Genomic DNA, 27,445 nt, shown 5'->3' with positions numbered 1-27,445 from the left:
TCGCCTCAATTCTCTGCTATCGGGTATCCGGGAATTGCAAGGAGGAGATATCATGGTAGATGCATGCAACCGAATTAGTAGTATTATCAGTCTTATGGGATTGGATAATCTATTTACAATGCTTCTAACTATATCATCTTCACTCCTATCCATAGATAACTGCAAAAAGCACAAGGGCAATTCACTTATCCGAGCCTATCATTCACTTGTACCTGGCTTCCTATAAATCTCGTAAACCTTAAGCCTGAAATTACTTGGCTTCTTCAAATCAACCAAACGGAAGATAAACTGCCTTTGATTTATATTCATATAACCGCTTGCTTACAGCAAAACGTAGAAGCTTTATCGAAAAAGGAACACAGTCTCACGATGAACGCCCGCCATTCCCAACTAATGCCATACAGAACAAATAAATAAAACCAAGCAAAACATGCTCTGGAAATATGGGGGAAACGAGAGATTACCACACCCGGTACTGCTCCATGTTCTTCTTTATCTCCCCGACAATTTCTGCTGCCTCGGCCTCATTGCGAGCTTCAAAGTCATATCGTTTTTGCTCGTGCGCGTCTGTGCCTCGGAGAACGACTACCGAGAAACTCTTGGGATGTCTTCTGCTCACCTTGGTACCAACGATGTCATTGAAGTTGATTGACCGCGTCTTTCCAGTGGTATCAAATACGCCCTTGGCAGTTTCGCCCGGCATGACGTGTAAATAATCATTGTCAAGAACAAGGACTCTCTGGTTCGACGCCGTGAAAGACATGGATTGTTTGCGATAGACGTAGTATCGCCGATAATACCCACCCACCAAATCTTGCTTCTGAGGTTGCGCAAGTGGGTGTAGCATCTGATGGCCCCTTTTGCCTTTCTTTGCATGTCCTAGGTTTGAACTGCTGATTTGAAGCGGCGCGTTGGGGGAGGCACTCCCTGGAGACCCAGCTAATGAAGCAACAGCTCCAAAGCGTCGACGAATGACGTCAAGTTCGGACACGTTGCCTAGAACTTCCACAGTACGATCTAGGGGTGCAATGGTGTTGGTCCCTTGTACTTTGAGTAGATAATTTCCCTTGTCAAGGCCCCATCGCTTACAGACGGAATCCAGAATCTCAGCAATGTAGCTATCGGTAGCAGTGTTCACTGTTGTTATCTGTGTAGAACCTTCAAGATTAACGAATCGAACCTTCAACGTTTTCTGCACACCTAAGCGGGGTGTAGCATGAGATGTAGGTGCTGGCATATCGGCCGGTGTCAACGTGTTGTCGTTCAGCGCAGATGAAAATGGCTGCAGGATAGGATTTAATCTCGCCGCAGAAGGGACAGGCTTGTTTTGCGCTGTGCCGTTTCCAGGAGTATGTGGAGTTGAACTGGCTTCAATAGTCTCAGCAACAGGCTCTGGATTAAACTTGGGATACAGACGGGAATATTCTGCAAATTCTGCATCCGTAGCTTCCACCAATGCGAACTCGTCATACTGTTTACCCCTCGAACGGCCACGCATTCCTGCAGAGCGATTGTTGTTTGACGTGAAGTCGGCCAAAGGTAGGTGGCGGCCCAGGGCTGGAAAGTCAAAGTCCACTTCACCGTCTTCGACCATTCGCAATGTCCACCGATTGACATTAAGTTTACTGCGTTCAATAGCAGGCTTCAAGCCATCTTTGATATATCTCCAGAGTGCTAGCCCAATGGCATCTGCGACGGTGACAGGGCCAATACGATCTTGATCGCGGGTTTCGCGAAATATGGGCATATTGAATGGTGTTTCGGGATCTTCGGAAAAGGGCGCATAAATCTTTATGTTCAAAGCTGTAGTAGAATCTCCACCCCAAAGAGATGCAAATTTCTCAACGGGGTTGCTGGGAACGGCTTTTCGAGCATTCAACTCTTTAGACAGCAGGCTCACCGGCTGCAGAGTACTGATAGGACGAGGAGGAGGCAAATCTTGCAACCCAGGAGTGGACACTTTGGTCTTCCTAGGCGATGCACCATGAGAGCTTGCGTTCGGTAACTTATGCATTATGGCTGGAGAAGAGTCTAATGTGGCATTCAAGGCAACATCTGCAAGAAGAGATGCCGATCCTGCTGTGACTCCAAAATCCGACAATAGGTCTGAATCCGCAGAGCCCTCGACAAAATCCTCGTCTTGATCATTAATATCTGCCGAGTGAGCTTCGCTATTTTCCTGGACATCATCTGCCGGCTCTTCGATAACCTGATGCTGAGAGGAAAACTGAATTTGTCGACGCTTGAAAAGAGCAGGATTGTCACCTTCAGACATGTCACTGCTGGTTACCGTATCACCTCGCGGCCGTCCCTGAGCCGAACCAACAGCGCCTACTGAGCTTCGCCGGTATGTACGATCTACAGCATCACCAGCGTCCAAAGCTGGTGCTTCTTCCGAGGCATCTCGACCGTCATGAAGAGGTAGGGATCCTGTTCTGGTTCGCACCGGCATCTTCGAAAACTTGATCTGTTGTGCGGCTCTGATATAATCAATCAGCACCCATGAATATCCTAGATCGTGCCGAAATTCGCGAAACCTACCTTGTAACGTCACTTTCATCGTCACTCTCATCGCTCAGGTCACTGCTGTCTTCGTCTTCGCCTTGCCCTGGCCGCTCAGCAATTTGATTTTGTCGATCCCGGCGTCTGTTTTTGCGAGCAGGTTTTCCATGATGCTTAACTCCAAACGTATAGGTACTCCCTCCACCTCCGCCAGTCACCATTCCACCCTCGTCTTCTTCACCATCGTCGATGCTGAGCCCGTCCCCGTCGTGCAACTCTCTTGCATTGTGTCTGGCAAATTGATAATACTCGGATGCGACAGCAGCAGTAGTTGGAATAGGAGGTGAATATGTCCGCTTAATGAGAGAGCCGCTTTCTTGGGAAGTTGGATTCGCAGATGTGGGGAGCCAACCAGCCGCGCGAAAGCCAGGAGTATTCAGCACGGAATTGTTAACATTGATGAGTCGATCGCCAATACCGTCCTTGATTATTGAGAGATATGAGGTCCGTAGTTGCCATATTGTGAAACTAGAATACACATGTTAGCTTATTTGCAGATCCCAACTGCGTATGCAGTATGTTTCGCATGTCGCAGCACAGTAACATCGATGGTGGATCCACTCACTCTTCATTCTGGAGAAGGGACATGCTGAAATCAAGGTCGGCTTCAGTCACGCGGCAGGTTTCCAGAATTCAGAAGAGGGTCAATCAGTTCAACTTCAGCTGGTTTTATCCTCATCTCAATTGGCGGAGTGCTGCTGTCTTCAGTCGGCAACTCCGGGAGTGGCGCATGCCGAGTATAACGAATCTCATATACTAAAGAATATCAAATTCGCGAAGACTGGTTTCGACATGAGTATCGTATCAGGTCCAGCCTGGAGAGAAGCGAATGCAGAGCGAAGCGCACTGTTTAATAAGAATGTACGTGGGTGTTGTTGAATGAGGCTGAATAGATAAGTGACGGTGGCTAAGTCAGTGGTGCCGGCAAGTTACGTCCTAGCCAATCACATATTCCTAGACACTTAGGCGGTAAGCCAATCATTTTCACCGCCCGGTTCTGCCGCTATTATTTAACAAGAAGTCTCGCATCATCTTTTCTTTGGAGCACTGTAGGAATTTATAACTATTAGATTTCTTGACCAAATTACGTATAAACAATGCCTTCAGGAAATGATCATGTTGATGATATGGTACAGCGTCCACCTCCAGTCATAAATTGGAATAGTTATGCAACATCATTCCCAACGCCAAAGTGATGAATGCATGCGATTAAAGATAGCCCAAGTTGTAATATTCAACTAATCTGGACTTATTTCGCCTTTGGCTTCCCCTTCCGACCCTTCTTGGTCGGTTCTCCTTCTTCAACATCGTCAATAAAATCATCATCGCCATTCTTTCCCTTCGTCTTCTTGCTTTTAGTAGCTGTACCTTTGCCGGCACCCCCTTTGCTTTTAGGCACCTTAACATATTTGTCTTTCTTCAAATCGAGTTCTTCATCGTCTTCTTCTTTAGCATCTTCGAGGACTTCTCCTTCATCGGAGGCCTCAATTGCATCTTCAATGTCAGGCTTCTCCTTCGGACCTTTCTTGGGTGCGGTAACATTGCTAGCCTTCATAAAAGGCAGAGGATGCGACCGCTGATTGTAAATTCTGGTAAATGCCGATTTCGTTTGTGTCTGGATTTTGACATGCTCCTCATTCATAGGACCAAGACCTAGTTCAACTAGAGCATCCCAGTCCTCTCGCGTGATGAAATAACTATCCATCAAGTTGATAACACTTTCAACCGCTTCCTTACCCTCATCCATCAACGGACGCACGAGTTTATCCCACATAGCAGGCATGTATTGTTGTCTTATCTCGTCGCGGTCTCCAGAGGCGCGAAGTCTCATGTGACCTTGAATCTCTTTCACGTAACGACTAAGCTTGCCTGCGCAAAAGTTAGAAAAGAACATAACCAGGATTTGCCTGTCATGCCTTACCCTGTTTACTATTATTGCCCAACCAACTTGGAAAGGCTGGCCGCTCCCTCATGTTTCCAAACGTAAAACTTGCTGGTCGCACAAAACTAAAAGCGGCGTGAGTCGGCATCAAACTCCATTGTTGCTGGCTGCCATGTATCATGCGATCAACCAGGTCACCATCACTGATGCTGGATGCTGCATTATCAGCGAGCTCAAGGAGTTTAAGTTGCCGTTCTTTTCCGGAGAAATTGCCAGCCAGCATTGGACTGGTCTTCAGATAATTTTCCTGGAGCATGAGATAGCTGAATTCATGATCGTTGAAATAAAGCTCTATCTTGTCATTCAGGGTAGATTTGGAGCTCTGGGAAAACATCTGCGCGTTGAGAATCTTGGATACAATATCCCAAGGCTTTAGAATGACATGTTTTTCCCATGCCTTCGATAGCTCCTTGCCCTGGTCGTAGTCAAGAGTCTTTTGATCCAATTTCACCGTCGACAGCATATTGATTACCTGTCTGATATCCGCACCAGTGCCTGAAATCAAACTATCCAGCACTGGTGGGGGAATTTTTAAATTCTCACGGAAGCAAATCGTCATGAGTCGTGCCCTAATCATGTCTGGAGTTGGTCGCCTGAACGGAAGCTCAAATGTGACATGGTCAAATGGCTTCATCTTCGGTAAACTTCTCTCATTACAGATGAGAATCAATGGGACATTCGTTTTTTTGGCGGCAGCAGCTAAAGCACCAACACCACCCCTATCTCCGGCAGACATACCGTCTACTTCATCCATAATAAGTACGATATTTTTCTTTTGGCTTTCGACTTGTTTGCCCTGGGCCGAAAAATATCCCTGCAGAGACGTGGTGTCCAAGACACCAAGAAGTCCTCCTTCCACTAGCTTCTTGCTACGAGTATCACTAGCGTTAGTCTCCACGACGTCGTAACCCTCTAGCTTTGCGACTAGATGAGCTGCCGTAGTTTTTCCAATTCCAGGTGGACCATGGATCATGACAGCGCGGTAGAGACCAAAACCATCTTTCCCTGGCATCTTGAAGTTCCTTTTGGCATTGTTTCGCCAGTTACGCAGCCACGCTTGGAGTTTCTCGACTTGCCCTTTATTGCCACAAATCATATTCATCGAGGTTGGTGCATATTTTGTGGTCCAAAGGCGGTCATCTATGTTGTTGGACTGGGAGCTTGGAGTGGCCATTGTCGAGGATGTTTGAGAGCTGGCTTTGACTGCTTGAGCCGCTTTCTTTTTCTCTTCTTGTTCCATTTCCTTAGCGAGGGCACGAATCTTCTGTTCTTCGGCTTCTTTTTTCGCTTGTGCTTGCCCGGCAGCCTTGCCACTACCGCCATTTGCGGGGAGTCGTCTAATCAACTCGAAAAGTCCTTCTTCGCCAATTGTTTTGATGCTCATGTCCTTGATCTTTTTGAGCTTGCTTGGCCCAGCATCACTCCCAAGAACAACATAGCTGGTTTTTGAGCTAGGAGCACCGGTAACTTTGCCACCATAACGCTTAACGAGGTTCTGGCCTTCTTCTCGACCCAGAGTATCTAGAACGCCTGTGAATACAAAGGATAACCCAGCAAGGCAATTCTCAGCTCCGACTGGTAACTCTGCGGATCCAGCTGCAGGAGGCGTGCGAGATCTGGCGGCATTCATGTAGCTGAATTTCGGCTTCTCACCAGGAACATCTGGCGGTGGACTTGGCGGTCTGATAGTCGGTATATTGTCGAAAATATCCTGGATCTCCTTATTCTCCGGTTCCTGTTGTTTTGCCGCAGATTTCTGTTTTTTGACTGCGGGTCCGGTACTTTTTTTCGGCTTTTTATCACCTTCATCAACGTCAAAGACAGCTTCTGTTTTGCGTTTCCTTCCGGGGTTGGCTTTAGCCGGTGATGCATCAACCATTTCTACATCTGGATCGTCGTCAAGTTTACTCCGTTTGGAGGTAGCAGGTTTGACAATAAGCTCATCGGAACTGCTTGCATCGTTTTTTTCGACATATTCATCTGCACGTCGACCGGCTTTGCTGTACTCTGTCGCGAAAATATCGTCGCCGCCCAGGTTATCGTCGTCATCTAGCACCTTCGATGCGGGTTTCGGTCCACGTAATTTTCCTTTCTTTTCTGTCGACGGCGGTACTTCTTTGCTCGGCTTGGCTTTCGGGGGGGTGTTTCCATCGCTAACGTCTGTGACATCTTTGACTGCAGCCGACTTCGAAGATCGACCTCTCTTCTTGCTGGAAGCAAAGTACTCTGATGTAGTTGTCGGCTCTCCTTTCTTTTCGTCTTGGACCCTGTGCACGCATATCCAGTTAGAGTCTACCATCGCAGCACCAAATTCTAGAAAAAGACCTACGGGTTTTTCAGCGGTTTAGGCTTCGAGGATGGCTGGGGTTCGAAGTCATCATCCTCACTGTCGCTAACTACCTTTCTGCTACCTAAAGAGAGTTAGTTCTCAGGTTACAAAAGATAACAAGGCGCAGGGCATACGTTTCTTGCGAGCGGCGGAAGGATCCTTGTAAAAGTAGACATTAGCAAACATTCACAACAATTGATGTCAACAAAGGAGCGGAAACAATAATGTCAACTACAGCCACTGGAAGTAAAGCTGCTCCTATCGTTGATGACTTTTCACTGCGAACCAAAACAAAAAAAGAAAAGGCCCGCGCGATGACGCAAAGCGTTCGCTTACCTCCTTAACAGCAGGTTTAGCAGCAGGCGCAACGGAGCCCTGGCCAGATTTGGCACCAAAAAAGTTTCGTATGTCTGGCATTTCTTAGTGCTTGTCCATGAGAGCTACGCCAACCAAAATAGATGAAGGCGCGAGAGTTGGTTGAGGGGGCTGATATGTTGATAGAGCAAGCTCGAAAGCTCAGTCGAGTTCGGCGGGAAAGCACGTCCAACCCGCGGAGACGCGACAGTCGCGCATGCTGAGCCCGTGCGGCTCTCGTCGCCTTGTCATCACGTGATCAAACCACTTTTGCCCTTTTTGGCCAGTCTTTTCTGCACGGCTGCCGCCGAATCAGAACGACAAGGCACGATTTATCTACCATCTACATCCACGCGCGCAGCGAGCGTCACATACTCCCAGCGAAGGGAGTCTATATCACAAGATGTTGGCCAGGTCACAATTCGGCCTATTAAGGTCATGTGAGTCGAATTGATATCCATCATTCGGTTTATTTTCACAGCGACTAACACCAGCAATCCAGATAACGCCGTCCCCTCCCTTTTACAATCACAGATCTCGCGATGCTTTTCAACAACGTCTCCAGCAATGGATTGGCTTACGCCAAAATTTGCCGAGAAATCCAAGTCTCCCAAGGGACGCCCGAAAATGCACACTGGCGGTTCCACCCGCGGCACAACAGTTGTCCACGGTGATTACGGGCTCCGCATGAAGGACCATGACCGTCGTGTGGCGGCAGCATCCCTGAAATTAGGAGAGGAAACGATACGAAAACGACTGAGAGGAATGAACTACACTCTATACAAACGTGTTAGTGCGAATATCGGTGTGTATACATCCGGAAATGAAATGCGTATGGGTAAGGGAAAGGGAAAATTCGATTACTGGGCAGCGAGGATTCCAGTGAGCCGGATTGTCTTTGAGTTGAAAGGAGACATCCACGAGAAGATTGCAAGGGAGGCTTTCCGATTGGCGGCACACAAACTACCAGGTGGGTTTATGGACAAGAACAAGAAATCGGCCCTAAGATGGCTTCAAGCTAACTAGGTACATCCAGGAATGTGGGAGTTTGTGAAGAAAGGCGACCCGCCTGTTGTTGGGATCACAAAATTGGGCAATGGAGTCACATTCGAGAGCTTGAAGCGAGCACGACGAGAGGCTCCGTTAGATACAAGCAATAGCCCCAACCCACCCAAAACAGCATCAACAAGCACTTCACCCACGCAATAAAACCTCTTCCTCCTCCTTCGATGACATGAGTCTAAGCGCCAATATTGTTACCGCGTCCGAGTTTCTGCGCCGCCCTCGTTCGTCGCGCCTCTTCGTCGATGCCGTGCACATCCGGCTTCAAATCTATTTTTGTACCATAAATATGTTACATTAGCCTTGCTGTTATTTTTAGATATTCATGCAAAATCGCATATCAAACCAACGTTACCACCAATAATTTGCCGTCCTACGTACGTAGGGATTTGCATACATAGCAGAAAGCCGGAGGAGGCAAAAAGAGAAGACATACTACTTACCTCTATCAACCTCCCCCGAGACGTTACTCGTCATTCCTGCAAACTGTGGGTCGTTTAAATTCATATTGGCACTATCCCTTTGCTCATTTGTCTCTCTGGACGGAATTTTCAGTTCGCTGATGGTGTTTTTCTCATTTGCTTGCAATTTGAAGTAAGCACATGCACAGAAAAAAAAAAAGGGTCAAGCAGATGCGATACATACCCCCAAGTTGTCCCTTTTGTTTGGGAGGAGTGTTCGTGACTGTGCGAATGGATTCATACCTATCTCCCTGGTTAGTGTATAGATGGTGGGTGCGAGAGGGCGAAACGTACTGCGTGCTTTCGCCGCCTGGTTCCATACTGTCTAGTTCCGAGAGGAGAGAAGCGAGATCGTATGGTATGTAAAGAATATACAAGGTATGATGTTGTTTCTCTTCAAGCTGCTATGGACGAGGAGAATTAGGGTCGTCGATATATCGCGATGACGTAACCGGTACCTAGCTAGTTAATCAACTGCAATGTACATGACTGAAAACTCATTTAACACCACCTTCTGCTGGTATTACGCAGGTATGTGAAGAATCTTCTCTTCTGTCGCTGATAATGCTGAGCGGTGTACCTAGGTAAATAAATAGAAACGGTTACTTCATTGTGTGGTCTATTCTTCGTTGGGGTGCTTGTCAAACAGGATATTGAACGTGGAGAAAAAGAGGAATGGAAGCAGCTTTGCTCTGCGTGTCCATCTTGATAGACTTGACCATTGGGAATATTCTCACCAGTAGGACTAAACAATCGACTGCGTTACTACCTAATGACTTCTCTTTCGGGGGGAAGCCAAGTCTGAAGAGGCTAGTAGCCCTGCCCTTGATCATTACAAATCTCCGTGGGGGAGGAGTTGCCTAACCACAGTTCAAGATTTATTCAATTCTAACCGCCGATAATTAACGAGTGCTTACGCCTTCTAGCAGACTTCAACCCATCGCAACAAGATGCCATTCCGTCGTCGATCGTGTGACGCCTGTTTCAGCGGCCGACGAAAATGCGATCTCGCATATCCCATCTGCGGACGATGCAAGCAGAACAAGAAAACCTGTAATTATGTATCTTCACCAGACACAAATACTAACAAGTCGGACTTCGGTGGTGCTCTGGACCATCAGACGCCAAGCTCAACGACGTCGCTTGGTATCGACTCCTGGCTACTCGAGGACGCTGCTTTCGAGATGGACCTGAACGATAGTGTGCTAATGACAGGGCTGCTGGAACCGAAGAACGTTCCTAACATGCTGGGTGAGCTAGGCGAGTTAGAGCCAGTGTCGGGCCACACGCGAAGCTGGAAATGGGTTATTGAAAGGCTCAAAGACTATCCGCGAGAGTTTGTGCGGCGCACCGAAACACCGTTTATACACAGGAATACATGCCTCAATAACACAGGCGCGGAAGTTCTCCGGGGTGCCTTTGGTATCTGCGCTGCATGCGTTTGCATGAATGCAACTAATCAACCGATGCTGTTTGAAGCTTTGAATGCGGAACTGGCCAAGCTGCTCCAACCGGGCACGAGCAGCTCGCTGAGAGAAGATCTAGCAAAAATGCAGGCCATTGTCTTATATCAATTAATCCGCCTATTCCACGGTGATATCAAACAGCGAGCCCTTGTTGAGCAGCAGCAAGAGCACATATCAGCATCCATGCTGCATCTCCTGCGCCGCGCGAATGTCGAGCTTAGCGTAGCGCAGCCCACATGGGAAACGTGGATTTTTTCTGAGAGTACTCGTCGTACCGTTATGGTGGCATTCATGATATATGCCGTTTACTCTATCTTCAAACATGAGATTTGCCCAGAGCTACCTACGTTGTCTATCCTGCCAGTCTCCACTAAGCAAGAATTCTGGACCTCGGAAATCACATATCTCCTACACACATCACAAGAAAAGATAGTGAAATATTCCGAATTCACCTCTCTATGGCTCCTTTCCCCTTCAAGAATGCTACACTCCTTTGAAAAATTGATTCTGGTGGCATGCAAGGGAATAGAGCCACTGGAAGCACTTGGTTGTCTTAACAGCTAGACTTGCTTGGGCGAGCCCAATATCCTGCTTTGAAATTAATTATCGTGGGAGAATCGATCAATGATTGCGTATGACTTGTCCTGCTGTCATGCAAGACGTACGGAGATCCGCACGGGAGGACCGCGTGGGACCTCCGCATGCAAGATCATCGACCTTTCCTTGACTATATTTCAACTCTCCGCATCAAGTCAACTCGGAAGAGTATCAAAGTGGAGTATGAGCAATTTATTAAAAAACTCTCGAAATTTTCCAGCGCCTCATTGCGGTTCTCCGCAACCACGGTGCGGTGCTCCGCAGCCCTGCGGGAATGATATGGAATAACCCGCACAGTACGACTTTGTGTTTTGGGAATTCATACTTCTTCTGTTCTTGAATATAAATAGCATAGCATCCAGTATGAAAAGCAGAGGTCATCTCATTCCCGTGATTTCTTCGCTATCCCATCATCAGATCCAGTCTACGTCTTCATAGAAACCCATCTCCATCATGACTCCAACTACAACCCGCCAATGGGTTCTGGCCAAGAAGTCCAGCGGCTGGCCCATAATCGATGGGCCTGAATCTATATTCCGACTGGTAGAAAAATCACTCCCTCAACTGGACGACAAAAAAGAAGAGGTACTTCTCAAGGTTCTCTACCTATCCAACGACCCGGCACAGCGACTCTGGATCAACTCTGGCATCAACGCACGGCGCTTGTATACCACACCCGTGGAGGTCGGGGAGATTATGCGATCATACAGCTCTATCGCCGAAGTGGTGCAGTCCAAGTGCGCGAAACTTCAGGTTGGATCGCTGGTAAGTTGCTCGACTGGTTGGTGCGAATATGCGGTTGTGCCGGGCGCGGAGTGCATGCCTATCGAAGCAACTGGTGATATCTCGCCGACGCATTTCTCGGGGGTATTCGGTATCGCCGGCGTGACTGCGTATTATGGACTGGTTGATACGGTGCACGCAGGCCCTAATGATGCTGTTGTGATTAGCGGAGCAGCTGGAGCAGTCGGCTCGGCTGCGGTGCAGATCGCAAAGAATGTGCTTGGATGCAAGAAAGTGATTGGCATCGCGGGCACGGATGAGAAATGTCGGTGGGTAGAGACGCTCGGGGCCGATGTGTGCTTGAACTACAAGAGGGAGACGTTCTGGGATGATCTACTCAGTGCCACCGAGCCCTTTGTGGAGGTCTTTTTCGATAACACCGGCGGCGAGGTGTTGGATTATATGCTGACGCGGATGGAGAAGAATGGTCGCGTGGCGGCCTGTGGTGCTATATCCGAATATAACACCAAGAAAGGCAGTCGGCCAGGGATCAAGAATTGGTACGATGTAATCGCCATGCGCCTAACTGTGAAGGGATTGGTTGTCTTAGATCTCACGCCGGCGAGATGGGGCGAAATTGTGCATGCGCTTCTTCAGGGATACCATGAAGGAAAGATTCAGGCCAATGAAGCAGGGCAGACCATAGTGCCGGCCAGCTTTGAAGATATCCCAAAGATATGGATGAAGCTGTTTGACGGTCAGGCTACTGGGAAACTGTTGACCAAGCTTGTACATGGCTAGCATGTATGAAGCGTTTGGCCGTGTAGTTGGCAGTGCGCTACCTACGGCCTCTGGGAGTGATTATATTGAGTGCGAGCGTAGTAGTTATAGTATGATAGGCTTCATAATCTCGAATTGAATTCTGCACGGACAAGACGCAAAGTGATTCTTCGTGATACTCCACAGAATTTGCGTCAGCAAATGATACTATTACTACAACATGAATGAAACCGCTGACCAAGCCATACCCTCTAAGAAATTACGCCCGAATACTCCCAATGCCATCTCTCCATTTAGAAATCCATGCCCATTAGGTACCTGTCCCGAGAAAAAAAAAATTAGTATTTGGCAAGACGGCGTGTAAGAGTGGCCTACCCCTCATAAATGCGCATAAACTTGGCCACGAACGCTTCAAGATGGAAGATAACTTTCTTGTATAAATTGTTAGATATCCAAAACTTTCTTCGAAGAGCATTGGAAAAAGCACATACACTTCCTAGCTTGATCCTATGTTCATAAAAGGCCGACCATTTAATAACCTCTGGTTTCAAGGCATCATCGACTTTTGTGATTAATTTAAAGGTCAAAGTCTGGAATCTGGTTAGCTCGACATCCATGTAGTGAATTCAAATGTCTAGCATTTTTTATATTACCTTCAACACCGTTGTTGGCGGGATGCAGTGAGTTAAAAGATCGTAAAGTCTCTCTCGGACCTGCAATATCCGTGCTGGAGATCGCTCAGCGAGGATTTCGTCCGCGACCACTGATATGAGAGCCTCCCAGTCCGGCGGAGGAATTGGAGTTTTATCAGACACTTTCTCGCTGTTTCAACAACATTAGCATCTAACCAGCTTTAGGGGGTGGGGGGGTGGTGATGTTCAGTAGAGGACATACTTTTGGGCATAAATCGCTTCAAACATGAGCAAAGCCCGCCGGAGATTTCTCCCACTCTCCTTTGCAATCCTCATATTCAAAGCGTCAGAGTGTGTCCACTTTTCTTTCTGGGCTGCTGTCCGCAGCGCAGAGCATATGTCTTGTTCCGACGGCGCCGCAACTCTGACCAAAAGGGTACGTGACCGGATTGGAGCGATGATGTTGGAAGTACTGTTTGCCAGCAGTATCAATCGCAAGTTGGGACTGTATTTCTCCATGGTTCGACGCAAAGCCGCCTGAGCATCCCGCGTCAGATGATCCGCTTCGTTGATGACCACCACTTTGAAGCGCTGTCTGGCAGACTGGTCCACCTGTTGGGTTTGCGCAACCTCTTTCAGCAGTTCCTGCACAACCACGCGATCATAATTGCCCACATCTGACGGTGTAATCTCTAGATGGTAAACGGAGGACACTATATTGAATTCTAGTTTCCGGTTGCTCGTCGTCTGAAATACACGGGCATCGATCTTGATTTTTTCGACGCCGGGGCCGTACAGCTCTTTCAATGTCGCAATGATTCGTGTTTTCTTTCCGGCACCGGAAGGTCCGTAAACTAGAAGATGAGGAAAGTCACCGCTTTGTGCCTGTTGTATAGCATTACTTTCTTAGTGCGTGGTTGCAAGGGCAGCAAAAAGGGGGGGAGGGGGCAACCTCCAACTCACCAAAGACTTCAATCGTGCAGAGAGCTCAGGATGATATGTCAGTGCATCGAGCGATCGCGGCCGTAGCCTGTCCACGAGAAGAGCCATGATTGAATCTTCTACGACTGCACAAGATTACGGGCGAAAAAAAAGGTCGTTGATGCTGGAAGTGTCGACAAGAATGACAATTTCTTTCTGATTGTGCCGTTGTCCTGATGGATTTTGAAAACGCGACTTTACGCGTAGCACTTAACACGTGGTCCGTGCACGGGCGGCTTCCCCAGACGGGCCGCCGCTTTTCATTGGTCAGGTTGACCCTTACAATGATGACTACTAGTTACAGAGTAAACTTGTCTGGAGGATGCGCTGGTTTTCCCTGGTTGCAAGACATTGTGGGGTGGCTGGCTCGAGGAGAATCACGCTACAGGTCACAGAATTATGCCATTGATAGTATGTTTGTATGTATGTATGTATGTATGTACATAGAATCTTTCTTTTTTGCCAATATTTCCTTCATATCTCCTTCCAAGCCAACAACCAATGCACAAATAACGCCGAGAATTTTTGAGTTGGGTAGTTCTAGTTATGCAATGCTCTTGATAGTGGTACATACTTTTGAAATTTTCTGTTCTGGGTCTCTGTTTCAACTGCCTACGCCGTGGGTCGTAAAATACCATTATCGTCATACCGGGCCTCTGTGGGAATATACATTAGTATAATAGAGAAAGATAGGAGCGGCCCTCATCGCAAATGACTTACTGAAAAAGGTGTATGACAAAGTAATCGTGTCTATATTCCGCATACTCGGATCCTTTGCGAAGTCCGGATCAATGAAGAAAAACACCGGCATATCGACAGACTCGCCCGCGTTCAGTTTCTGCTCCTCAAAGCAGAAACATTGGATCTTGCTGAAATATGGTGCCACTTGTGCAGGGGTCACGCTATATGTCGCTACGCCGATGATGTCTGCGGGGCCCTTGTTGGTGGCAGTGTAGAAAGCCAATGCAGTCTCTCCAGGGAGGACACGGACTTCTCGCTGCTGTGGTGTAAATTTCCAGGGTAATACGTCAGATACAGACCCGTTGAATGTGATGCGAAGACGACGCGATTCGGTGACGGGTTTCAATCGTGAGGCAGTATCGCCATCTCCGGCATTGTGGACTTGGACAGGTTGGCCATTCCAGCCGGTTTGTTGGCATATCTACAGTTCCACAGCAATATTAATTAGATACACATTCTCAATCAAAGACTGCAAAGGGCCTTACCATTTTATACAGAGGTACGGACCCGTAGGCCAACGCGAGGGTGCCCACGATTATGCTGGCAGTATAATATCTAGCTACCGTCGTCAGTAATAGCAACATGGCGTCTAGTCTTGTCAATTGAGGTAAGTCTAACAAAGTGGAAGCATTCTTTTTTGTTGGTTCGGTATAGTTGTGTGAAGGCCGTTGTTGTCGCAAGATCAATTGCTGTGAAAATCGTCTTTTTGCGTTGACAGTGCCATGGCTAAGCGACTGTCGCACATGGTATCTGCTGAACAACTGTATGGCACGCCTTTCCATTGCCTCTTTGCAATTGAAAAGCAGGTATATGCAAATGGCGACTGTGACGAGGGCTTCCTGAACGCCGTCTAATGGTCTGTCTCGTTTCTTAGCGGTCACTGCCGGCGGACAAGCTAACGACCTGACCGGCGCCAAGACAGGCCGCCCCGTCTTTAAATTCCGCCTTGGGTTCCGCTCGCTCGATTTTAGTTTCAGTGCTTCCTATCATTTTCTAGAGAACCGATTAGCTCTCGATTTCGTAGTCCATTGTCTGTGATCTTTATTATCCAAGATAGCTTTATTCAACAACTGTCTTCCTCGTGTTTATCGTACATGCAGCATAGGAATACAATTAGAACTAAATATAAGGAGCCTTGTTGCTCTATTAGAAGGATAGTTATATAGCACCCGAGATAATTCACAACATCGTGACTTTATGTGAAAGAACCGCTCTGATTTGTCGGCCTCGCGTATTGAAGATAAGCAGTGCGATTTATTTGAAGACTCTTGAAAGAAGCCGTCCAAATACTCCTCGAATGAGTTCGGGGCGTTCTTGGACGCATGTAATTATAACAGCTGCACTGAGAGTGAACGTGATTCGTTCCCGTGACAGATACTGACCAGAAGTTAGCAAGAGAGCAATGACAGCTTGTCATTGGCAAACGAAGTTTATGGAATAGTCACATAGGGCCGCATTCGCCGAATTCACGTACCTTTCGATCGTATCGTCTAGGAAGTACGGTTGCTGCAGCACGAGGGGCTACAAAGAGCGCGATTTCCTGTCTCCGTGGAATACTTTCTGCTAGAATACTCCAGCCGCACATAAGACAACCAGCACCCACACAAAGACCAGAGTCCCACATTAGTGGCGTCACAAGTTTGGAGCTTAGCAGCTTGGGACCCAGTCTTGTTCGAGCGAGACAGACCGAATAGTAAAACATGCTGATGAATAGAGCCAGAAACGACGATGATCGTGTCGCATCTCTGATAGCTCGATTAATGGCAACTACTGGCTGTTTGGAGCGCACCCGTAGAAGCACTTGTAGCGGTAGGTTGGTAAGTAGGGCGAATTTGAATGAGCGCATGAAGCGAGATACAGCATGCCATTCGCAACTGGAACCGCACCCCATGTGTACCATTTCACATGGTATCGGCACCGTGGCAGCCGGGTCGCCCCATTCAACCGGCCAGCCATAATCTTTACACATAGACTCGAGTAATGGTGCTTGTCCGGTATCTTTGCCATATATGAATTCACCTCTTCTCGCCCGCCTTAGAGCTTCAATTAGACGATCGTCGACTTGTGCAGCCTCACCAATCCACTTTTCGTAGGAACGCGGCAACCTCTCTGGAGAATAGAACCATGCCCACATCACCACAGCGGCACTTCCAGCAAATAACCCAGCATCAGCAATTCGTGGAGCGAGCTCTTCCGTCCGGGACCATCTTCCCCTGCTCTTCCGCCTCTTTTCCCATCCATTCCAGGCGATGGCAGCAATTACGCCAGCTGCGCGTGTTAATGAGAAGAGAGTAAAATCCAGAGACCTCCCAGAAAGCTCTGGACGAAGCCTTTCTGTTTTTAACCCATTGAATCGATCTTCTTCGCCTTTCGGATCCTCGTCCCGTGCACTATCAGTGATCGTAGTATCATTCTTACGACTCTTTCTGTTCAACAAGTTGAAAGCTGCCCAGGCCGAAACAAACGCGGAAACAAATCGCACAATTCGAACGGATCTCAGAGAAGAGCGGAATGATGAATGGACGGAGGTGATTCGGAAGAACAAGAGGGGTAGCCACGTTGCGCCGCCGACTAAAACCGCACAAAAGGTTGAGAATTTGTTCAAGCCCAAGCCACTGAGTAAGATGCGACATAACTAGAAAGCGAGAGAGAAGAGTTAGCAGTGAGTGCTATTATTGCGCTCGGCCTACTTACCCGTTCAAGTTTCACACGATAACCCGTATCGTTTTTTAAAAGTAGCGGGAGGCATCCAAGCAATCTGGGTGTTGTCAAGGCCAGGTACCCTAACCCGTAGGCCCTAAGCACTCTGAAAATAGTTAGGCAAATTCTGAAATCGAGACTGCTCGAACTTACGGCTCGAGTAAGTGAGCATCAAGAGCTCTTTGCCGGGAGAGCGCCATTAGGCCGTTTCAGGATGCTTGAGGCATAATTGGGGGGGCAAAAAAAAAAAAAAGGAAACGGAAAAGACGATTCAATGTCTTGATAGAAGTGCCCAACTTTGCTAGGCGATGGCAGCCGACAAGGTATATCAGCAAACGAGGCGGGTAAAGCAAGCAGCTTGCAAGCAAGGCGGTATGAAGTATGAAGCACGGTGTAACGGATGGCCAGCTTGGCGCGAGGGCGCGTCCAGAACGTGTTGGCATGGGGCCACTCACTCAAACTGTCTGCATTGGGCGCATGGGCGCAATGCGTGTCAATCCAACGTCGCTTGTGAAAGTGTGTCCCGCAGACACTCCGGGTACTATGCGGTAGTTAGGAGGCACCTCGGCTCTGATCCGGGGTCTTGGGGTCAGGGGTAATCTGGCTCTGGCTGCGGACGGCGGTAATATTTCCAGAATTGCAACGCGTCTGCCGCAGGCCCGGTGCTCGCAGGGGAAACTTCACCGAGGCGATGAAGTTGTCGTCGTCGTCGTCGTCTTCGTCGTCCTTGCGCCCGAAGCACTCAAGAGTCAGAGCAGTCACGCTCTCAGCGTACACCCGGGAAGGAAGCGACGTCACATCCCAGCACGCGACTTGGGCTTGCTTGCTTTGAGCTTAGCGCGGTGACTTCCTTCCGAACTTTGCATGTGATCCTCCTCCAATTTCCAACTTTCAGAGTTTCTGCTTCTCTCTCGTCCAACTCCACCAGGACAAACTAACTCGCGTCTTGCTTGTTTAATTGATTAATGAATGATTCGCTCACGGGCCACTGCTGAGAAAGACCGTCTAGTTCCATCTCCCTCGCCGCCGCAATCTGGCTTCCCCGGATCTTCCCCCGCTTACTATCGTCCAAACTCTCTCCCACAACTCCTTGTCACGCTTAGGCTTCTTTCTCGCCAGTCTCACCAGAAAAACTCTGCGTCTCTCATTTCATTTTAAAATAACAGCTCCGTTCTTTTTCCGGCCCCTACCCAATGACCTATGGCGACCGCTTCTTCTTGCTCGAACTAACCAACCTCGACATCGTGCAATCGCTTGTAATTATCCAAGAAAATATGCTTGGGAACGGCCTGACAGACACAGACACACCGAAGATAAAGACACAATAATCTACTGAGATAGAATATAAAGTACCCCACCGAAAAGGCGACATCGGCTCGGTTCCTACATGATGAATTTTGCAAGATCCGAAGCCCGTCAGCCGCGCTCCAGAGCGTCACCTCCGCCGCCTGGCCCATTTGGATGTGAGTCCTGTGGCCCTTTACACCCTCAAGTCGGTACTTGTACTGACGGCATGTCTCCTTTGCAGATTCCTTTCTTCCGCCGCATGATACTCCCCACGACGCCGGTCCGGCTCCTCCCCCCGGGCCGTCTCTTCTCGATGACAGCGAGTCCAACATGCTTGATAGTTTCTTCACAACGTTAAATGGCAGTCAGTTTGATGTTGGAGATTCTTGGTTTCAAGATATCACCCATGATAATGGCGGAGGTGCATTTTCGTGTGACTGGGCAGAGGGATTGCCCCCTAATCTGGAAGGCTCAACAACCTCTTTATCACAACCACCAATTCTTTCTTTGAATTCAGCCAAGTCATCCGGCAGCCTGATGGGGGGTCTTGGTCCGGATTCCGATATACTTGCAGCGGCTTCTATGCTGTATGGACAAGGGGGCAACGCCATTAATTTCCCGACCCAACATCTCTTCCCTGATGGTGCTGTGTCTGGAATGTCACCACCCCATCTCGGCCCACAACGCATTAAGCAAGAACAGACACATCGCTCGCTAGGTAATAGAGGTCATGGCTCTCGTCATTTGTCACTTCAGCCTCAGCATACTTCAGTCTTCAATCCGGAAGAGCCGTCGATCTCTGCAGAGCCGCAGAAAGCAGGTGCAGTCCAGACACTGCGATGGGGATCAGATGCAGGCTTTGTCGACCATGGCTATCGTCGACCGGACAATATAGCAGATATAGAAGAGACAACACAAACCTTGCTTGAAAGTATGAAGTGCCTCGAACCGCAAACCAGTACAACCAATACCCGTGCGCCAACGCCGGTCGGAGTATTTGGATTTTCTCGCAACAATAGCAACGGCGCAGGTGCACCTCGTGCTTCTGAGGAAGCCAACCGTGGAGATGGAGACAACGACAGCTTAGCCCCAAGAAAACGCCCAAAGATGGAAAAGGAAGAGGACGAAGAAGACTATGATGACAGCAGCACACCCCCTAGGCTAAAAAGGCCGAAAAGCTCATCTGGAAGCAGACTAAAGCGCGGCTCGAGTGAAAGCGCTTCGAAAAAGCCCAAGACGCAACAGAGCAATAAAACAGCCCGGGAAAACTTGAGCGAAGAACAGAAGCGCACTAACCACATACTCTCGGAACAAAAACGTCGCAATCTTATCAAGCAAGGGTTTGATGAACTATGCTCACTTGTCCCAGACCTTCGGGGTGGTGGGTTCAGCAAGAGTGCCATGCTCTTGCAAGCGGCAGATTATCTCGACGAGGTGCTCAAGGGCAACAATGCGCTCCGGCAACAACTATCGCAACTCAAGGCAGTTAACGGCTACGTGATGCCTCGATAGTTCTGTCGGAATTACTGTTGTTGGAACTTTGCGCTCTTCCATTTAGTTTTCCCGTCTGTTCGCCTGCATTGTCGTTCTGAGAGTCGATTGCGCATGCGAGCAATTCTAGTCGTTTCCATCTCGCCTTCATTCTAAGATACCCTTCAAACCCCCTTCTAGGAGCCATTGGTCATAACAACTTTTCAGTGTCTGGATGTAATTTTTTTTTCTACCGATAGTTTCATCGATAGTTGCACATGAAAAAAAAAAGAAAAGCGGAAGCTCGCCATCTACGCTGCTTACTGCTACAAAAAGGATATGCTTCACTTAGATGCATTCAGACTATTTGTGATTATGTCGCGTAATTAATGAATTGTGTATGATGTGTGCCATGTACCGTGGGCTTCTTTGTCGATATGCCATAATTATAACTAGTAACTAAACCAAAACATATGACATCCGGTCTAGCTGCACTCGTGGCCGGCGGTCTGAGCTAAGGTTGGCGGCGCCGCGGTGGAGATTCCGCAATCCCGCATAGATAGATAGATTCGCGACAACAATCGATCCATCCAGCTGCAAAGCACGGAACAAACAATTAAATAGCAACGGCCCTACGCCAAAATTGAACCAAAGCAGGCCAATAATAATTTTCATCCACATTGTGCCTATTCCTCTTGCGAACCTTGATCAAACCATATCGTTCTTTTACTAGTTTATCAACTAACCGCCGCGCGTGTCGATATCGCGATGGCCTCAAAAAGAAAGCGGACGGCAACTGCAGACCCCGAGGAAAGCGCCACGAGAGAATCAAAACGGTTTGCCTGGCTGAAACCGCATGTCAAGAACGTCTCCAAGCATACCATCAAATCGAAATGGACTGCTCTTCCGGAGCCAGTCCAGGACAAAGTCCGCAGCATGTTTCGGTCATTGGAGAGACCCGTCATTGTCCGCCAACGTGATGAACGCAAGCGCATTGAAGCTCAGACAGCATTGACTGCTGTAGTCAAGACGTACGTACACCTTTGCCGACTGTTCATGCAGCTACAAGCTATAGCTTTATGATCACTATTTCAGAGGAAATTGAATCTAACCTGCATTTGCCATTAGTCTGGAACGCCGCCTTCCTCGCATGCCATTCCCACCGCTTACCAAAGATACTGTATTTGACCACGAATCTATGCTGAATGAGCATGTACGTTACGTCCTAACGTCTCACAATTTTCCGATGTGTTGCTTTTTGTACTGATTGTCTCCAGCGGGTCTTGGAGACACAATTGTCTACAACGAGAAATACAATCGATCTTTTGAAAATGGAAGTCGAGCGTGAAGAGGCTCTTCTAGCCAAGGAACTCAAATACGTCAAGGAAATGGAGAAAAACGCGAAACAGGCTGAGAGTGAGCGCCGACGCCAAATGAAAAATGTATTTTCTACTCTTTCCCCCATCTCGAGTGACCCTGCAAGCAAATGCTGACTCGTATGAAAAAAAAAATATTATTAGGAGCACCCCGTCCTCAGACATATTGACGATAAGCCCTCTCACATAAATGAATCTCCAGCACCGTTTGTTGTCGTTGATTCCTCAAAAGACCAGACTGCGCTATGCGAGGTATGCATAGCTAATTCCCATTTGGTTTGAGTAAATGCTAACCAAAGACTCAAGATCGAACCTGATCCCGAATTCCAAGCGCTAGTAACACAGCTCAACGGGCATCTCAGTTCGATGCAAAACAACTTTGCGCCCTTCGCCGCATTGCAGGACGCCATTACGGAAGCGCAAGTGGCTCTGGATCTTGTTCCGCTTCCACCAGATTGAGCTTCGTGCTCCCTCCGGCACTGTGATGAGGTGTCACCATTCAGCCCGAAGTCCGAAAACCTGTTATGGGAGAAGTAGACTGTTCTTGGCCCAGGATCCCGGCCGGGGATGCATGTAATTCCCAATCCGCCGTCCACACAATGAGCTCTATGATACGTGGGACCTGCTTGTGACTGTATCGCGGGCTCGTTTGAAGTCCCAGCTGATACTCGACCGAGGCCATACCAAATATTGAAGCCTCTACTTTAGAAAGAATATAATATATTCCAAGATTAACTATCTATATTATACCACGCAAACTCCTTTCCAACAAGCTATATGTAGTCTACATATAAATAATAATCCACATGTCCGGAAACTTGCAAGCGTGTGCAGCATCAAAATGCGGAGAGTATCTACTACCTAGGTAGGAAGCGTTCCGAGAAAAAGACCCGCGCCCAGCCAGAGAAAGAAAGACTCCACAACTTCCGAACCTTTGGATCTCCCCGTCAGTTCTCGAGCCCGATCACAATTCGCATTGGCTTGCCTATGGTTACATGCCAGTATTCCCCTTTCTGATCAGCAGCGACTTGTCCGTCCGTTTCTAAATCGTCTTCGTCTTTTTCTCATTCGCACTCCCTCTGCCATACCGTCGCCCGCCACAGCTGGGCTCCTCCCCGCATTGCCCCGAACAACGGACTGAAAGAGACACCATGGCGGAGAATACGGAGTCGTCTGTTCTTCCAGACAGCAAGACAAAGGAGAATAACAATGCAACGTCGTCACAAAATGGGAATCCCCCTCCACCACCAACAATAACGACAAAAGCCATTGAACAACAGCAGATAGCACTACCTGCCAAGGCCGATGCAGCTGCAGGCCAAGCTCATGCGTCGCCCAAAAAGCGTCGCAAAGTCAATCATGGTATGTGCAGTGCCCGTGTAACAATGGACCAATTCGTGGGGAAAAAAAAAAGGTGCTGATGTCCCTTGTCTTTTTGTCGTAGCGTGCGTGTATTGCAGACGTTCGGTGAGTTGTAGTAACCTCTGTCTGGGCTTTGGCGTATCAATTTCTATCTGTCCACCCTCTTGACACGCTCGACTGACTATCAACCTATATCGCGGTGTCTTGATAGCATATGACGTGTGATTCGGTGCGTAATTCTATGGCAGCCCATCAAAAATCTACTACTGAACCTTTGTTTTTTTTTTTTTCTTTCTAATTTCATTTCATGCAGGAACGACCATGCACGCGATGCATCAAACGCAACATCGGCCATTTATGCCATGACGAGCCACGCGAACCTGCCAAGAAAAATCGCGGCGAACATGAAGAAGGCGGAGCTGTCGCAAGCGATTTTGGAAGTTCCCATGGTTTGCCTGAAGTAGGGGGTCAATCAATGCTCCCGGATTCGTCATTAAGCATTCGTCCATCGACTATCGATCCTTCTCAGGCGGTGCAGCCTTCTCCAATCTCCACGGCGGCCTTGGATAGAAATAGTCAGAGTAAGTCGTCCTCCCAATAAAAGTGATAAAGTATACTCCGTTGATCTGTGCTTGCTTTACGTATAGTGTATGGATATAGCGGAGATTGGGCCATGAACGGACAAAGCCAATTTCAGGACATGCACACATTTCACCCGTCATATATGTTCAATGCACCAGAGGTCACGAACGAGTACAACTTGCTTGGCGATTTCCTGAACAACAGTTTGTTGGATGACAATGGCATGTATGGCAATGACGAACTCCAAGGACTGTTTTCGGACTCTTCTTTGATCAATATGTCCACCAATATGAACGGCAGTGCCGCTCCATTTACCCAGCAACAACAGCTATCGCAATTGGCATCACACCAGGCAGCGAACGCGCAGACTACTTCTATGCAACGTCCTACCCCCGCCGTTCCCACAGACAAGGCTCGAGAAAACTATTATATGACCGCTGCGGATCCTTCCGGATCAGATCCTCCAGAGGAAAGAATGAACAAGTTGCTGAAGGCTAAGTATGAAGCTGGCATGTTGAGACCGTTCAACTACGTGAAGGGTTATGCTAGGCTGAATCAGTACATGGAGCAGCACATGCAACCAGCATTGCGCCACAAGATCCTCCGTCAACTTGACAAATTCCGCCCAAAGTTTCGAGAACGAATGCAGAGTCTAACCGATATTGAGCTTGTGCTCTCCGAAATGTGGTTCGAGCGGAGTTTGATGGAATATGACCGAGTCTTTGCCAGTATGGCTATACCCGCTTGCTGTTGGCGACGAACTGGCGAAATTTTCCGCGGCAATAAAGAGATGGCTGAATTGATCAATGTGCCTATCGAAAATCTAAGAGATGTCCGTGACTGCAACCCCTTCCTTTTTCAATTCTAACCAGTCACTAATCCATAGTCATCCTATGTAGGGAAAACTTGCTCTGCACCAAATCATCACAGAGGATCAGCTTGTCAGTTACTGGGAGAAGTTCGGCGCTATTGCTTTTGATGGCTCTCAGAAGGCAATGCTCACCAGCTGCACTCTGAAGAGCCCGGACGATGACCACCAAACCAAAGGCATACCCTGTTGTTTCTCGTTTACTATTCGTCGCGATCCAAATGCCATGTAAGCTTTTCTCCTATTGGATTTGTGTGTGAAGTTCGTTGACTGACTTGCTCCTTTGTTAGTCCTGCACTGATTGTTGGGAATTTTCTTCCTTCTGAGAGGCACCATTGATTTCTGTCTTTCTTTTTTTTTTCTTTTGTTTTTCTTTTGGTTTTACCTGTATATGGCGTTTAGGGGACTTGATACCATTCGTTTTGAACGAGTACTTATGTATGTATTGAGTTGATTGCCTTTGAGCTGCGTGTAAATAAGACGAATTATATCCTGAAATTTCAGGCATTGTTCTTGGAAAGTTGCTAGTTTAGGAAGGAGCCCGCTGGCATACGGCACGCACCTTCCGTTGCAGCCAACGTATTCATCTTCATCTTCATCTTCACTTTCATTTATTCACTACACTGTGCAGCCCTGTTGGAGAATCCAATTCAGATTCAGAAGACAAGTAGCTTCCCGGAATTTGGGATTGTCTGTCTCGAGCCATGGATCTTGACGAAAGCAACCAGGACGAGAATGCCGTCTCAATTTGTGGTTTGTGCTCTTTAACATTGCGTATACAGACACAAACTACATGCATCTCTACTTTTCAACGCATGGTATTGATTGAGTCTGACTCGCATTGTTCTGCATAGCATTCGCTGCCGACGTCATGTCTCGGATGGAAGACACATTGTCCTTCTCGCCCTGGATGCAAGAAAACGAAGTGCATGAAGCATTGGTAAAGATTTTCGGGATGTTTCCGCTCTCGCATATGGCGTTGTCATCCCGTTCATTGAAGCTCCTGGATACAACGGCCACGGCATTGTGGAATGCTTTTACGCGGTTTCTGCAGCGTACCGATGGTTCGGTTGAAGTTGATTCGTCGCTTTTTCGAGGTAAGGATGGTGTCATATATAAATGCAGCAGGGAGGAGTACTAACGCAATTGCTTTCAACTAGTGCCCTTGCTTGCGTGCCATATGTTGGAAAGCTGTTGTTCAGGCACTGCAAAGATTCTGCAAGTATTGATAAAAAGCGCTGAGTTTTGCTTAGGTATCAAATACGACTATTTGAACTCGAGATTGTTGCTCATTCTAAGTTATAGGGGCGGATATGATCGAGGAAGTCACTAGCATTCTCCAAAGGGCTACCGCTAAAATTGAGACGCTTGATTCTAGAGAGCTGTCTGATGCTGATTTTCAGGAGTATGTGGCCAAATATCACATAATATGTGCGTGGATGGTAGGAGATGAACTATGCTTCCTTTTAATTTCAAGCATCTAATTACCCAGGGTAGGCGTTGAAGAATGAAAATTCCGAAAAAGTTGGTTTGAATATCGCAAGATTTCCCCAAGAGGCCATTAGAACAAGTCCATTCCTTGGAGAGCGTTACGCCAGAATATGCCTTTTTGCACTTCGACAAGCATCCAGGAGTGATTTGAGAGATTTAGCAGAGTCATCGATGCAAAAGTTGTCTCAAACATATGACATTTTACGCCAGTGTGGCCACGATGTTATTGATAATCCAAAGTTGAATTCGGAGCTTTTTTTCACCCTTGGTATACGCCCTGCAGACCCTTAACAAACCTTACAGTTCTTGCTAAAATAACAAAGGTACCGCAAATTTCAAGCACATGTCGGAAACATTCAACAACCTGGCAAGCGAGCTACTCCAGGCAGTCGAACAGGTTATTATAGCCACTGGTGCTGTTTATTTCATTCTCATATTATTTTATAGGGCCATGAAAGTCACATTGATAATCTACTGCGGCTGGAAATGATGACCAGAAACAATGAGCCTGATGTTGAGATGTTTTACCAAAGTAAGCATCCTAATTCGCCGTTGTATATCATAGCTGATTTCGAAAGCTTTGGCAGAATACATTACTGCCATGGAGCCAACCATGGGCAATTTCAGAAGGTAAAAACGTGTTCCCTAAAGTCAAGGTTGAATTAACGCGAGAAGATCCTTGCAGTACATTTGCAAGTTCCGGTTTCAAGAGTAAGTCTTCATGATATATGATACTAATCAAACATGCTAAGCGATCAGTCCTGGTGAAGCTATGAAAGTGCTGAGGCTTCTTTATGAGACCCTCAGTTCGTTTCCACATAACGAGAAGTGGCTAAATCAGAACTTTGTCGCTCTGATACGTCTTGTTTCTTCGCCACCATGGAGGCATTCAGAAGGCCTGAAATTTCTGAGTGACATCGCCAATATTTTTCAGAACGAGATGCTGCCGAAATCACTGGGTACTGCAGCGAGCGATGGATCTTTGATTGTTTGATACCCCAAACTATCATTGTATGCACTAGGCTTTGTACTGATACTACTCTAGATCCTATGGAAGTACATCGAGTCGGCATCCCTGAAGGGCGATTACTTAGAAGCCCAACAATGGTGTCGTTTTGGTCAACACGCCCTGTTTCAGCGAGCTAGTCCTTTAAATAGAGCAAACATACTGAGGTACAAGACATGAATATACAACGAGGTTCTCGCCACTAATGGAATATAAATAGAAAGCTGATTTATTGTTCATTCCAAATTGGAAACTTTTCCGAGATCAAATGCGCTTGGGAGCTGCTGTCTAAAGATGAAAGGGACCCGACAACGATACATATCATGTACCAGGTGTCACTAAGGGATTCAAACATTATCTCAGGTGAGGTTTCTGTGCTACTCTAATTTGATAATCTAACGAAAAACGTAGCGGCAAATATATTAGTAACGATGATCGAGCTAGAGAATGGAGAGCATCGCTACGCCCTAGCTGCCATAGCTGCAGCAGGATGTTCTCAATTAAGGCGAGAAGCTCTTCAGAGCGTTTACATTCTGATCGGGAAACATTCAACTGTTTTGAAGAAAAAGCCGATCAATCTTGATTTACATCGGTAGCTCAACGACCAAATTAACCTCCTCCTATTGGTTATGCTAATGAAATTGACATCTAGAGCTTTGGTGAGATTAATTTT

The 27,445-nt window shown here is 47.6% G+C and overlaps 12 protein-coding genes across 12 annotated transcripts; 6 read left to right on the top strand and 6 right to left on the bottom strand.

Annotated features, from left to right (window-relative positions):
* Nucleotides 1–460: 460 nt before the first annotated feature.
* UA08_02991 (hypothetical protein) lies at nt 461–3,150 on the bottom strand (the record flags this gene model as incomplete). Its single annotated transcript, XM_020265094.1, has 3 exons — nt 461–2,480; nt 2,542–3,030; nt 3,128–3,150. 3 exons carry the CDS (start codon nt 3,148–3,150, stop codon nt 461–463), a joined length of 2,532 nt encoding a protein of 843 aa, XP_020122260.1.
* A 661-nt stretch (nt 3,151–3,811) lies between these two features.
* UA08_02990 (hypothetical protein) lies at nt 3,812–7,250 on the bottom strand (the record flags this gene model as incomplete). Its single annotated transcript, XM_020265093.1, has 5 exons — nt 3,812–4,431; nt 4,484–6,771; nt 6,834–6,915; nt 6,968–6,992; nt 7,170–7,250. The coding sequence occupies 5 exons, from the start codon at nt 7,248–7,250 to the stop codon at nt 3,812–3,814; spliced, it is 3,096 nt and encodes a 1,031-aa protein (XP_020121806.1).
* A 504-nt stretch (nt 7,251–7,754) lies between these two features.
* UA08_02989 (hypothetical protein) lies at nt 7,755–8,396 on the top strand (the record flags this gene model as incomplete). The annotated part of the gene is made up of 2 exons (XM_020265091.1): nt 7,755–8,157; nt 8,224–8,396. The coding sequence occupies 2 exons, from the start codon at nt 7,755–7,757 to the stop codon at nt 8,394–8,396; spliced, it is 576 nt and encodes a 191-aa protein (XP_020121807.1).
* Nucleotides 8,397–8,427: 31 nt separating this feature from the next.
* Nucleotides 8,428–9,030, bottom strand: UA08_02988 (hypothetical protein; the record flags this gene model as incomplete). Its single annotated transcript, XM_020265090.1, has 3 exons — nt 8,428–8,519; nt 8,693–8,830; nt 8,895–9,030. The coding sequence occupies 3 exons, from the start codon at nt 9,028–9,030 to the stop codon at nt 8,428–8,430; spliced, it is 366 nt and encodes a 121-aa protein (XP_020121798.1).
* A 630-nt stretch (nt 9,031–9,660) lies between these two features.
* Nucleotides 9,661–10,740, top strand: UA08_02987 (hypothetical protein; the record flags this gene model as incomplete). Its single annotated transcript, XM_020265089.1, has 1 exon — nt 9,661–10,740. The coding sequence occupies one exon, from the start codon at nt 9,661–9,663 to the stop codon at nt 10,738–10,740; it is 1,080 nt and encodes a 359-aa protein (XP_020121799.1).
* Nucleotides 10,741–11,226: 486 nt separating this feature from the next.
* UA08_02986 (hypothetical protein) lies at nt 11,227–12,297 on the top strand (the record flags this gene model as incomplete). Its single annotated transcript, XM_020265088.1, has 1 exon — nt 11,227–12,297. One exon carries the CDS (start codon nt 11,227–11,229, stop codon nt 12,295–12,297), a length of 1,071 nt encoding a protein of 356 aa, XP_020121800.1.
* Nucleotides 12,298–12,852: 555 nt separating this feature from the next.
* UA08_02985 (Replication factor C subunit 5) lies at nt 12,853–13,958 on the bottom strand (the record flags this gene model as incomplete). Its single annotated transcript, XM_020265087.1, has 4 exons — nt 12,853–12,873; nt 12,930–13,098; nt 13,171–13,793; nt 13,872–13,958. 4 exons carry the CDS (start codon nt 13,956–13,958, stop codon nt 12,853–12,855), a joined length of 900 nt encoding a protein of 299 aa, XP_020121801.1.
* Nucleotides 13,959–14,501: 543 nt separating this feature from the next.
* UA08_02984 (Cytochrome c oxidase assembly protein COX11, mitochondrial) lies at nt 14,502–15,214 on the bottom strand (the record flags this gene model as incomplete). Its single annotated transcript, XM_020265086.1, has 3 exons — nt 14,502–14,545; nt 14,610–15,051; nt 15,116–15,214. 3 exons carry the CDS (start codon nt 15,212–15,214, stop codon nt 14,502–14,504), a joined length of 585 nt encoding a protein of 194 aa, XP_020121802.1.
* A 535-nt stretch (nt 15,215–15,749) lies between these two features.
* Nucleotides 15,750–17,530, bottom strand: UA08_02983 (hypothetical protein; the record flags this gene model as incomplete). Its single annotated transcript, XM_020265085.1, has 4 exons — nt 15,750–15,773; nt 16,105–17,265; nt 17,325–17,436; nt 17,484–17,530. 4 exons carry the CDS (start codon nt 17,528–17,530, stop codon nt 15,750–15,752), a joined length of 1,344 nt encoding a protein of 447 aa, XP_020121803.1.
* Nucleotides 17,531–18,720: 1,190 nt separating this feature from the next.
* Nucleotides 18,721–20,129, top strand: UA08_02982 (hypothetical protein; the record flags this gene model as incomplete). The annotated part of the gene is made up of 2 exons (XM_020265084.1): nt 18,721–18,793; nt 18,859–20,129. The coding sequence occupies 2 exons, from the start codon at nt 18,721–18,723 to the stop codon at nt 20,127–20,129; spliced, it is 1,344 nt and encodes a 447-aa protein (XP_020121804.1).
* Nucleotides 20,130–20,855: 726 nt separating this feature from the next.
* On the top strand, nt 20,856–21,922 carry UA08_02981 (hypothetical protein; the record flags this gene model as incomplete). Its single annotated transcript, XM_020265083.1, has 5 exons — nt 20,856–21,118; nt 21,216–21,300; nt 21,365–21,529; nt 21,608–21,715; nt 21,770–21,922. The coding sequence occupies 5 exons, from the start codon at nt 20,856–20,858 to the stop codon at nt 21,920–21,922; spliced, it is 774 nt and encodes a 257-aa protein (XP_020121805.1).
* Nucleotides 21,923–22,614: 692 nt separating this feature from the next.
* On the top strand, nt 22,615–25,349 carry UA08_02980 (hypothetical protein; the record flags this gene model as incomplete). The annotated part of the gene is made up of 8 exons (XM_020265082.1): nt 22,615–22,825; nt 22,908–22,930; nt 23,139–23,406; nt 23,473–24,239; nt 24,307–24,503; nt 24,678–24,713; nt 24,809–24,942; nt 25,222–25,349. The coding sequence occupies 8 exons, from the start codon at nt 22,615–22,617 to the stop codon at nt 25,347–25,349; spliced, it is 1,764 nt and encodes a 587-aa protein (XP_020122211.1).
* Between the last annotated feature and the right edge of the window lie 2,096 nt (nt 25,350–27,445).

Source organism: Talaromyces atroroseus (assembly GCF_001907595.1).
Source record: "Talaromyces atroroseus strain IBT 11181 chromosome Unknown scaffold_2, whole genome shotgun sequence".
Taxonomy (NCBI): Eukaryota; Fungi; Ascomycota; class Eurotiomycetes; order Eurotiales; family Trichocomaceae; genus Talaromyces; species Talaromyces atroroseus.
This window is presented reverse-complemented; position numbering and strand designations above follow the sequence as displayed.